Source organism: Nerophis ophidion, linkage group LG27 (genome assembly GCF_033978795.1).
Source record: "Nerophis ophidion isolate RoL-2023_Sa linkage group LG27, RoL_Noph_v1.0, whole genome shotgun sequence".
In the NCBI taxonomy this organism is placed as follows: Eukaryota; Metazoa; Chordata; class Actinopteri; order Syngnathiformes; family Syngnathidae; genus Nerophis; species Nerophis ophidion.
This window is the reverse complement of record NC_084637.1, coordinates 27,556,694-27,568,731: the sequence shown is the minus strand read 5'-3', so window position 1 is coordinate 27,568,731 and position 12,038 is coordinate 27,556,694. Positions and strand designations below refer to the sequence as shown.

The 12,038-nt window shown below is 40.8% G+C and overlaps 2 protein-coding genes across 8 annotated transcripts in view; one reads left to right on the top strand and one right to left on the bottom strand.

Moving 5' to 3' along the window:
* Nucleotides 1-12,038, bottom strand: part of cfap221 (cilia and flagella associated protein 221) — a 60,681-nt gene that overhangs the window by 39,193 nt on the left and 9,450 nt on the right. Inside the window, exons 1-2 of one of the 7 annotated variants that reach the window (XM_061889885.1) lie at nucleotides 2,645-2,705; nucleotides 1,698-1,780 (exon numbers count right to left, since the gene is read on the bottom strand). The exons of 3 other annotated variants lie outside the window; for them this stretch is intronic. The gene's annotated coding sequence lies outside the window, so the exon portion shown is untranslated. Of the gene's footprint in view, nucleotides 1-1,697; nucleotides 1,781-2,510; nucleotides 2,549-2,644; nucleotides 2,743-2,785; nucleotides 2,913-12,038 lie in introns of those variants that run through there. 3 more of the 7 variants (XM_061889887.1, XM_061889888.1, XM_061889883.1) reach the window with 3 other exon arrangements.
* The window catches only part of sctr (secretin receptor), a 17,489-nt gene continuing 8,789 nt past the window's right edge, over nucleotides 3,339-12,038 (top strand). The window contains exons 1-6 of the mRNA XM_061889891.1: nucleotides 3,339-3,457; nucleotides 3,540-3,639; nucleotides 5,300-5,413; nucleotides 9,457-9,563; nucleotides 9,641-9,750; nucleotides 9,821-9,953. Of these exons, the coding sequence (XP_061745875.1) occupies nucleotides 3,416-3,457; nucleotides 3,540-3,639; nucleotides 5,300-5,413; nucleotides 9,457-9,563; nucleotides 9,641-9,750; nucleotides 9,821-9,953 (606 nt within the window). The 5' untranslated portion in view covers nucleotides 3,339-3,415. The remainder of the gene's footprint in view (nucleotides 3,458-3,539; nucleotides 3,640-5,299; nucleotides 5,414-9,456; nucleotides 9,564-9,640; nucleotides 9,751-9,820; nucleotides 9,954-12,038) is intronic.

The following is a 12,038-nucleotide window of genomic DNA, read 5'->3' as shown; positions in this document are numbered from 1 at the left end:
TGGCCTCTTAATTCCAGTGAAAGGAACTTTGAATGCTCCATGATAGTAAATGTTTTTTGAACAATTCCATGCTCCCAATTTTGTGGGAACAGTGTGGAGCGGGCCCCTTCCTCTTCTAACATGACTGTGCACCAGTGCAAAAAGCAAGGTCCATAAAGACATGGATGACAGAGTCTCAATCAATCAATCAATCAATGTTTATTTATATAGCCCCAAATCACAAATGTCTCAAAGGACTGCACAAATCATTACGACTACAACATCCTCGGAAGAACCCACAAAAGGGCAAGGAAAACTCACACCCAGTGGGCAGGGAGAATTCACATTCAGTGGGACGCCAGTGACAATGCTGACTATGAGAAACCTTGGAGAGGACCTCAGATGTGGGCAACCCCCCCCCCCCTCTAGGGGACCGAAAGCAATGGATGTCGAGCGGGTCTAACATGATACTGTGAAAGTTCAATCCATAGTGGCTCCAAGACAGCAGTGAGAGTCCCGTCCACAGGAAACCATCTCAAGCGGATCAGCAGCGTAGAGATGTCCCCAACCGATACAGGCGAGCGGTCCATCCTGGGTCCCGACGAGCGGTCCATCCTGGGTCTCGACTCTGGACAGTCAGTACTTCATCCATGGTCATCGGACCGGACCCCCTCCACAAGGGAGGGGGGGACATAGGAGAAAGAAAAGAAGCGGCAGATAAACTGGTCTAAAAAGGAGGTCTATTTAAAGGCTAGAGTATACAGATGAGTTTTAAGATGAGACTTAAATGCTTCTACTGAGGTAGCATCTCGAACTGTTACCGGGAGGGCATTCCAGAGTGTGCATGAACTTGACTGGCCTGTACAGAGTCCTGACTTGAACTCGACTAACATCAGTGCGCTTTGGGAAGAACGGTGGAAATTTCCTATAAACACACTCCGCAACCTTGTGGACAGCCTTCCCAGAAGAGTTGAAGCTGTAATAGCTGCAAAAGGTAGACCGACATCATATTGAACCCTATGGGTAGAAATGGGATGGCACTTCAAGTGAGTCAAGGCAGGTGTGGCCAGATACTTTTGACAATATAGTGTGTGTATATATATATATATATATATATATATATATATATGTTAACTAGTCAAAATATTTTAACATCTGCTGCAGCAAAGCACAAGCAATAACGCCAAGTAATTGGTACGTTCATTATTAAAGGCCTACTGAAACCCACTACTACCGACCACGCGGTCCTATAGTTTATATATCAATGATGAAATATTAACTTTGCAACACATGCCAATACGGCCTTTTTAGTTTACTAAATTGCAATTTTAAATTTTGCGCTAAGTATCCTGTTGAAAATGTTGCGGTATGATGACACGTATGATGACGCGTGCGCGTGACGTCACGGATTGTAGCGGCTGTAAGTCGTCTGCTTTAATCGCATAATTACACAGTATTCTGGACATCTGTCTTGCTGAATCTTTTGCAATTTGTTCAATTAATAATGGAGACGTCAATGAAGAAAGATGTAGGTGGGAAGCGGTGTATTGCGACCGCCTTTAGCCACACAAACACAGCCGGTATTTCCTTGTTTACATTCCCGAAAGCTGATGGTGAAGCTTTACTATGGAACAGAGCGGTCAAGCAAACATGGTTCCCTATAACACATAAACCGGCAGGTTTCGGTGAGAAAATGGTGGTATTAAGTCGGCTCTTACCGTAAACATGAGCAGAGCTTGTGTCGTTCCTCCTGCAGCTGTCAAAGAGGCAGCTGCGACTTTCTTGGCTCCGCCGTGGCTTCCTTCAGAGACACTGGCGGTCACCACACCCCTCCGACTTTCAGGTATGACTATATAATCTCACTAAAACACTGGTTTTAATTTTCCTGAAGGAACTCTCCTGAAGGAATCAATAAAGTACTATCTATCTATCTATCTAGTAACACAATAAGCAGATAAGGGATTTTCCAGAATTATCCGAGTAAATGTGTCTAATAATATCTGAAACGTTCCCACTGCCCTCGTCTTTTTTCTTCTTCTAGTCCTTCACTCTCACTATCCTCATCCACAAATCTTTCATCCTCACTCAAATTAATGGGGAAATCGTCGCTTTCTCGGTCCGAATCGCTCTAGCTGCGGGTGGCCATGATTGTAAACAATGTTCAGATGTGAGGACCTCCACAACCCGTGACGTCACGCGCACATCGTCTGCTACTTCCGGTACAGGCAAGGCTTTTTTATTAGCGACCAAAAGCTACGATGTTCTCTACTAAATCCTTTCAGCAAAAACATGGCAATATCGCGAAATGATCAAGTATGACACATAGAATGGACCTGCTATTCCCGTTTAAATAAGAAAATCTCATTTCAGTAAGCCTTTAATTAATTGTACTGCATATATTACTGGAACCCACACTTCATAATTCGACCCAAACAGCACATATATGCAGTGAAATATCATTAATGTGCAGCAAACATTGGTAGTTTTATCACAAAAGCTAAGACGAGTAATTTTGCTTGTAACATAACTACCTGGCTTGACTGACGCCATTTTAACACAGGTGCCCCATCTATGGCGAGAAAAGAACAACAATGGAATTCGGCCCTATGTTGTTGTTTTTTTTAAGTACAAGTTAACTTGAATAATGAAATAAAAACGAAGTTACCGTGAGATATTTATATTTGAACTTCTTGCGGTCATGTTTTCATCGTCATCTGTCGTCGCGCGGTCTACATCAAAGACAGACGTCCATTTCATTTTATGCCTGTCGTAATTAATCATTTTGTTGTTGTTTTGTTTTACTCACACAGCAGCAACTCAGTACATGTGCTTTTCTCACGTTGTTTGGAGAATGAAGAAATGTTGACTCGCCCATTTGTTGAGTTTAATTCTCGAAGGACAAAAAAAGGAAAAATCTGATTCTATGTGACCGGCATTTCATTTGGCCACCTTTTTTTTTTTTTGGGACCCCACAAACAATGTTGTTGTCATGGTGACAGGCTGCTCTAAAGAGGCGGAGTTTCAAGGGCGTGTGGCCCAATGGCAGATGACTGTAAAGTCCGTGCAACTTTTAAAATAAATCCTGAAAGTTCACTATTTATTTTCACAATAAAATACATCCCGCTTACTGTTCGACAACGTGTGCTTACGTTAAACAGGTACAACGTGATTTTTATTAGTTAAATAACAACTTTAAATTTTCAATTTAGTAATTTATCTTGAATGGGTTGCATTAAATGAGCATGTGTGGGTGCAAGCAGTATTATTTTGAAAGGTAAAACACCATAAATGATATTCATTATTTCTACTTTGACGTCAGAAAGTCAGAATTCCAAAAGGTCTTTCTTTATTAACTTTCAGTGCACGCTCATGCGCATGTAGGTGACATACCAATTAGTATATTATAATATTCCGGTCTTAATTAAATCCAGGCACGATGAAAAAAGCCGGACTGGTTGGCGTGCTACTGATACCACAGGTGACTTTTTCCGAATTTATAAAAAAAAAAAAATAATAATAAACATTAAAAAATATGCATAATTCTGTTGTTTTATTTGCAGGCAAAATGGTTATCGGGTTGCCATCCTCACGTCCACCTCGTGAAGGAAGAAGAAAAGTGCATGAGCGATCTACAACGATTCAAATCGCTCATCATACAAGGTAAGACATGAAGTTAAAACTTTCATTATTGTTTTAATAAACTCAGTATACAAACCCCGTTTCCATATCAGTTGGGAAATTGTGTTAGATGTAAATATAAACGTAATGCAATGATTTGTAAATCATTTTCAACCCATATTCAGTTGAATGCACTACAAAGACAAGATATTTGATGTTCAAACTCATAATTTTTTTTTAAGAATTTCATGGCTGCGACACGTGCCAAAGTAGTTGGGAAAGGGCATGTTCACCACTGTGTTACATCACCTTTTCTTTTGACAACACTCCAACAACCTTTTGGAACTGAGGAGACACATTTTTGAAGCTTTTCAGGTGGAATTCTTTCCCATTCTTGTTTTATGTACAGCTTAAGTTGTTCAACAGTCCGGGGTCTCCGTTGTGGTATTTTAGGCTTCATAATGCGCCACACACTTCCAATGGGAGACAGGTCTGGACTACAGGCAGGCCAGTCTAGTACCCGCACTCTTTTACTTTTAAGCCACACTGTTGTAACAAGTGACTTTCAGCATTAATGGTGCCTTCACAGATGTGTAAGTCACCCATGCCTTGGGCACTAATGCACCCCCATACCATCACAGATGCTGGCTTTTCAACTTTGCACCTAGAATAGTCCTGATGGTTCTTTTCCTCTTCGGTCCAGAAGACATGACGTTCATCGTTTCCAAAAAACAATTCAAAATGTGGACTCGTCAGACCACAGAACACTTTTCCACTTTGCATCAGTCCATCTTAGCTGAAATCGGGCCCAGAGGAGCCGGCGGCGTTTCTGGGTGTCGTTAGTAAATGGCTTTGGCTTTGCATAGTAAAGCGTTAACTTGCACTTCCAGGTGTAGCGACAAACTTTAGTTACTGACAGTGGTTTTCTGAAGTGTTCCTGAGCCCATGTGGCGATATCCTTTACACACCGATGTCGCTTTTTGATGCAGTACCGCCTTAGGTAACGAAAGTCCGTTATATCATCGCTTATGTTCAGTGATTTCTCCAGATTCTCTGAACCTTTTGACGGTATTACGGACCGTAGATGGTGAAATTCCTAAAGTCCTTGCAATAGACCGTTGAGAAATGTTGTTCTTAAACTGTTTGACTATTTGCTCACGCATTTGTTGACAAAATGGTGACCTTCGCCCCATCCTTGCTTGTGAATGACTGAGCATTTCACGGAAGCTGCTTTTATACCCAATCATGGCACCCAGCTTTTCCCAATTAGCCTGCACACCTGTGGGATGTTCCAAATAAGTGTTTAATGAGTATTCCTCAACTTTATCAGTATTTACTGCCACCTTTTCCAACTTCTTTGTCACGTTGCTGGCATCAAATTCTAAAGTTGATGATTATTTACAAAAAAAAAAAGATGTCTATCAGTTTGAACATCAAATATGTTGTCTTTGTAGCATATTCAAGTGAAGATGGGTTGAAAAGGATTTGCAAATCATTGTATTCTGTTTATATTTACATCTAACACAATTTCCCAACTCATATGGAAACGAGGTTTGTAAATAATGTGCGCTCAAAGGAAAATCTGACGTGGTGATTCAGTGACCTCTAGCGGCCATGACATGTCCTGCAGCTATTTTTTGTTTTAGCCACACCTTCATAGTAAATGTGGTAACTGTAAAAATATGTTTTTTTTCCACTGAAGAAACCAATATGAGTGTACACTGTAAGGGGATGTGGGACGATCTGAATTGCTGGCCTCCTGCTTCCATTGGGGAAACTGTCTCTCAAGCATGTCCAGAGGTGTTCAATGCAGAGGGTAAGTACACGTTTGCTATATACCACTACTTGGCACCATAGACATCTTATAAGTAGACCAGTGGTTCTTAACCTTGTTGGAGGTACCGAACCCCACCAGTTTCATACGCGCACTCACCGAACCCTTCTTTAGTGAAAAATAAAATGTTTTTTCAAATTCAAGACAAAGTTATATGATTTTTTTTTACTGGTGCACAAAAGGAACCGTGCATGAACGAATCCTTGTTCAAAGAACAAAACCAACACAGTGCATGAACTCACAACCATACTTGCCAACCCTCCCGGAGAGACTCCCGAAATTCACGCTCACTCCAGCTCCTTGCGGACATGAGTGGGGACAGCCTGTTTTCACGTCCGCTTTCCTGTTATATAAACAGCTTGCCTGCCCAATCACGTTACAATATCTATGGATTTTAATAAAGAACTGCACACACAAGGAGACGAAGCAGAAGAACGAGGAAGTTACAGCCATGGCGACGCCGTCTGTAATAGATTTATTCTATGTTGTCTGTTGCCATCTCCTGGTGAATGTTGGCTATAGTGTTATGGGGTTGCTTTTTGATTGGCCAACGATTTACGTGGTGTTGTGCACCTAACGGCAAGTGATCTTTGCCAGTACGCAAATGGCAGAACAAAGGTTACTCAAATAGTTAAAGGTAAGTGTTGTTGTTGTTTTTTTTAGTAACCAGCAAGCACAGTACAGTTAGTAGAACAACTGTGTTTTTATTACTGTGGATTTGATAGGTGCCGTCTGAAATTCAACTGTTTCTTTTATTTATATATATAATAAAATACATATATATAGCTAGAATTCATTGAAAGTCAAGTATTTCATACATATATATATATATGTGGAATACTCGAGTTGGTGAATTATACTCGTCCCCTTTTAACCACGCCCCCAAACCACGCCCCCAACCACACCTCCTCCCCAACCCCCCCAAAAATGCAACAAACAGCGCAATATGAATGCAAATGGTAAATAAAACAACAACAAAAAAACACCTAAAATCGGATATACATGAATATATTGTAAAAATCTCCTTCCGCGTCTGTCCCTGACACCCGCATTATAGGCTCTGGAATCACTCCCCACCCAGACTGCTTAATCCCTGGTCTGAGCTGCTGTTACTTAGATGACCAAAGTAATTAATTAGATAACTAGTATATCATGCAACAGTGCAGATTTCAACCATTGAAATACTTTGTATAGTTCAGGACTTACGATCATTATAAAACATGAGTGCACATCATAATGGCAGCTACACTTTCCATCCTAAAGATTTAAAAAAAAAATTGGGAATGTCCGGTGGGCCAGATTGAAAAGCTTAACGGGCCGCATGTGGCCCCGGGGCCTTAATTTGCCCAAGTTTGATATACACAATGAGTCGGGTGTGGCTTGACCTCCACCGAACCCCGGAGGCCGACTCACCGAACCCCTAGGGTTCGATCGAACCCAGGTTAAGAACCACTGAAGTAGACGTAGCATCGGCACTGACGAGACGCGGGGCCGCCATCTTGGAGTGGTGATCCGCTCCACTCAGTGCAATTCATTTGTCAGGAGCAATGAACTCTCAGCGCATTTAATTCATCTTACCTCGCTGAATACCACTGATTTTCACCTGTTTTTTTGTCATATATGTAGCTATGATAAAGGACACACTTTTGGCGTGTTTTATTATTCATAGTTTGCTTACCATGAATTGATTAACGTAGTCTCCGACTTAAACAAGTTGAAAAACTTATTGGGGTGTTACCATTTAGTGGTCAATTGTACGGAATATGTACTGTACTGTGCAATCTACTAATAAAAGTTTCAACAGTAATAGAATATTCTCATATGCTATAAGTGACCAGACGTCCGAGATCAAAACTGGGAATATAATCCCAGAGTAGGGGGAAAAAAACGGTCGGCTATTTTTAAATTGAAGAAACAAAATGATTAGATTTTTTCAATGAAAAAGGTTGAAAAACACTGATGAAGCGGACCACATATACAAACCCCGTTTCCATATGAGTTGGGAAATTGTGTTAGATGTAAATATAAAAGGAACACAACGATTTGCAAATCATTTTCAACCCATATTCAATGGAATATGCTACAAAACCGACATCAATCTCTAAAGGATATCACCACATGAGCTCAGGAACTCTTCAGAAAACCACTGTCACTAGATAAAGTTTGTCACTACATCTGTAAATGCAAGTTAAAGCTCTACTATGCAAAGCGAAAGCCATTTATCAACAACATCCAGAAACGCCGCCGGCCGAGATCATCTAAGATGGACTGATGCAAAGTAGAAGTGTTCTGTGGTCTGACAAGTCCACGTTTCAAATTGTTTTTGGAAATATTCGACATTGTGTCATACGGACCGAAGGGGAAGCGAACCATCCAGACTGTTATCGACGCAAAGTTGAAAAGTCAGCATCTGTGATGGTATGGGGGTGCATTAGTCTACAAGGCAAGGGTAACTTACACATCTGTGAAGGCACAATTAATGCTGAAAGGTACATACAGGTTTTGGAACAATATATGCTGCCATCTAAGCGCCGTCTTTTTTATGGACGCTCCTGCTTATTTCAGCAAGACAATCCCAAGCCACATTCAGCACAGGGTGGCTTTGTAAAAAAAGAGTGCGAGTACTATACTGGCCCGCCTGCAGTCCAGACTTGTCTCCCATCAAAAATGTGTGGCGCATTATGAATCGTAAAATACGACAGCGGAGACCCCGGACTGTTGAACGACTGAAGCTCTACATCAGTGGTTCTCCAATGGGGGTACGCGTACCCCTGGGGGTACTTGAGATTTTTTTTAAATATTCTAAAAATAGCAACAATTCAAAAATCCTTTATAATTTTATTCATTGAATAATACTTCAACAAAATATGAATATAAGTTCATAAACGGTGAAAAAAATACAACAATGCAATATTCAGTGTTGACAGTTAGATTTTTTGTGGACATGTTCCATAAATATTGATGTTAAAGATTTTTTTTTTTTTTTTGTGAAGAAATGTTTAGAATGAAGTTCATGAATCCAGATGGATCTCTATTACAATCCCCAAAGAGGGCACTTTAAATTGATGATTACTTCTATGTGTAGAAGTGAAGTGAATTACATTTATATGGCGCTTTTTCTCTAGTGACTCAAAGCGCTTTACATAGTGAAACCCAATTTTTAAGTTATATTTAAACCAGTGTGGGTGGCACTGGAAGCAGGTGGGTAAAGTGTCTTGCCCAAGGAAACAACAGCAGTGACTAGGATGGCAGGGGCGGGAATCGAACCTGCAACCCTCAAGTTGCTGGCACGGCCGCTTGATCAACCAAAATATTTTTATTTATAATTGAATCACTTGTTTATTTTTTTTAACAACTTTTTAGTTAATTTTATATCTTTTTTTCCAAATAGTTCAAGAAAGACCACTACAAATGAGCAATATTTTCTGTTATACCATTTAATAAATCAAAAACTGATGACATAGTGCTGTATTTTACTTCTTTATCTCTTTTTTTTTCAACCAAAAATGCTTTGCTCTGATTAAGGGGTACTTGAATTAAAAAAATGTTCACAGGGGGTACGTAACTAGAAAAAGGTTGAGAACCACTGCTCTACATAAAACAAGAATGGGAAAGAATTCCACTTTCAAAGCTTCAAAAAAATTGGTTTCCTCAGTTCCCAAACGTTTATTGAGTGTTGGTAAAAGAAAAGGTGATGTAACACAGTGGTGAACATGCCCTTTCCCAACTACTTTGGCATGTGTTGCAACCATGAAATTCTAAGTTAATTATTATTTGAAAAAAAAAACATCAAATATCTTGTATTTGTAGTGCATTCAACTGAATATGGGTTGAAAATGATTTGCAAATCATTGTATTCTGTTTATATTTACATCTAACACAATTTCCCAACTCATATGGAAACGGGGTTTGTACAGTAAGTGGCGGTCCACGGTAAAATGTTGTGTCGGCCCAGCTTAAAATGAAGTGGCGGGCCAGACGAGGCCTCCGGGCCTTGAGTTTGAATAATAATGTATATTTTGTAGGAAGAGTGTACCGCAACTGTACAGCCAGTGGTTGGACGGACCTCCTCATCCCACACCAAGATGCGTGCGGCTACTCCTTCAACGACACGCTCCTCTTTCTCTCCGAGGTTGACACACCTGCACGCCAGCATCACGTGGACGTCACCCCACCTTTGTCTAGTGACGCTCTCCTTCCCTTTCCCAGTCCCACCATTCCTACTTGTACTTCTCCTACGTGAAGACGATGTACACCGCCGGATACGCGCTCTCCCTCATCTCTCTTGTCGTCGCCATCACCATTTTCTGTCTGTTTAGGTGAGACACGCCAGCCCCGCCCCCCTCGCTATAGACACTGAGACATGTGTGTGTGTGTGTGTTTGCTCAGGAAGCTGCACTGTACCAGGAACCACATTCACATCCAGCTGTTCGCCTCCTTCATCCTGAAAGCCGTCTTCATCTTCCTTCGAGACTCGCTGCTATTTACAAACGAGGAGCTCTACCACTGTGACTTTTACCCGGTAGCAGTATCCCCCTGTCTCTGTTCCAACACAGACATGTGTGAGGCACTTTAGGTGTGTCAACTAAACATCTAAATGTCCTCCAATAATATATATATATGGGGATAGGTTGATTGGCAACACTAAATTGGCCCTAGTGTGTGAATGTGAGTGTGACTGTTGTCTGTCTGCGTTGGCCCTGCGATGAGGTGGCGACTTGTCCAGGGTGTACCCCGCCTTCCGCCCGATTGGAGCTGAGATAGGCGCCAGCGCCCCCCGCGACCCCAAAAGGGAATTAGCGGTAGAAAATGGATGGATATATATATATATTTTTTATTTATTTATTTTTTTTTGATTAATTTATTTTTTCCACATGTAAACGTTTAAGTTTATTGTTCTTCGGTCAATGGTCAACAAAGCAAAAAAAACAGTTGTACATTCCATTTCCATCCATTTTCTACCGCTTATTCCCTTTCGGGGTTGCGGGGGGCGCTGGCGCCTATCACAGCTACAATCGGGCGGAAGGCGGGGTACACCCTGGACAAGTCGCCACCTCATCGCAGGGCCAACGCAGATAGTTTTGTACATTCATAGATTGAAAATAAAAAGTTGTACATTCATAGATTGAAAATAAAAAAATGTTACAGACCGAAAGGGTTTAGGCTGAAGTTAAACACTTATTGCGCCTAACCCTATAAACAATTTCAAGTACAAAATAAACTTCCGAAAGTTATAAAAAGTCCTTTGCACAACTTATTATAAACAACATGAACGTAGTTCAACTTTATACACAGTACAGGCATGTGAAATATCCCTGTGTACATATAGACCTTTGCACTAATTATATATACAATATATACAAACAATTGTACTCCTATTATTATTTATATCTCATGTTTAATTTTTAATGAACATTAATCATAGTATTAACTACAATGTTAATTCAAGAGTGATATATTTTTTCAAGACATTGGTCTTAAAGTGTTTTTTAAATGTGGGAATGGAACTGGAACATTTTAAGGAATCATCCAAGCTGCAGGGGACAGGGGTCTGGAACCTTTTTGGCTGAGAGAGCCAAATAAGCCAAATATTTCACAATGTATTTTTCAACACTGAATACAACCAAGCCCTGCGATGAGGTGGCGACTTGTCCAGGGTGTACCCCGCCTTCTGCCCGATTGTAGCTGAGATAGGCGCCAGCGCCCCCCGCGACCCCGAAAGGGAATAAGCGGTAGAAAATGGATGGATGGGATGAATACAACTAAATTTGTGCATTTTTAAGTATGACCAACAATTGTAGAGTATAATAAGTCTTTTGTTCTTTTTAACAACTTTGTTATTATAAAAGTTAACCAATAATACATATAATACGGGGCGGCAAAGCTCGGTTGGTAGAGTGGCCGTGCCAGTAACTTGAGGGTTGCAGGTTCGATTCCCGCTTCTGCCATCCTAGTCACTGCCGTTGTGTCCTTGGGCAAGACACTTTACCCACCTGCTCCCAGTGCCACCCACACTGGTTTAAATGTAACTTAGATATTGGGTTTCACTATGTAAAGCGCTTTGAGTCACTAGAGAAAAGCGCTATATAAATATAATTCACTTCACTTCACAATACGTCTTACCATTAATGCGACATCTTGAACAGGTGCGGTAGAAAACGGATGGTTGGATTAAAATGCATGAGAATGTTTTATAATTTGAACGTTATTTTTGACACTGTGATTATCAACGGAATTATTCATTACTTATCGTGTTAAGAAATGTCAGCTAAGATTTATCTCTGCATCTGGCTCTAGAGCAGGGGTCGGGAACCTTTTTGGCTGAGAGAGCCAAGAAACCAAATATTTTAAAATATATTTCCCTAAGAGCCATATAATAATTTTTTTTAACACTGAACACATCTAAACGCATGCATTTTTAAGTAAGACCAACATTTTCAGAGTCTAATAAGTCTCTTATTCTTTGTAATAACGTTGTTATTCTGAAGCTAACTGTGGAGGGGGCGTGGCCTGCAGCAAAGCGGGATGTTGCCAGGACCGGCCTCAAAATCAGCGACAGGTACGTAGAAGGCCCACCTGGGCCTTTTTATCTAATCACCTGTCGCTC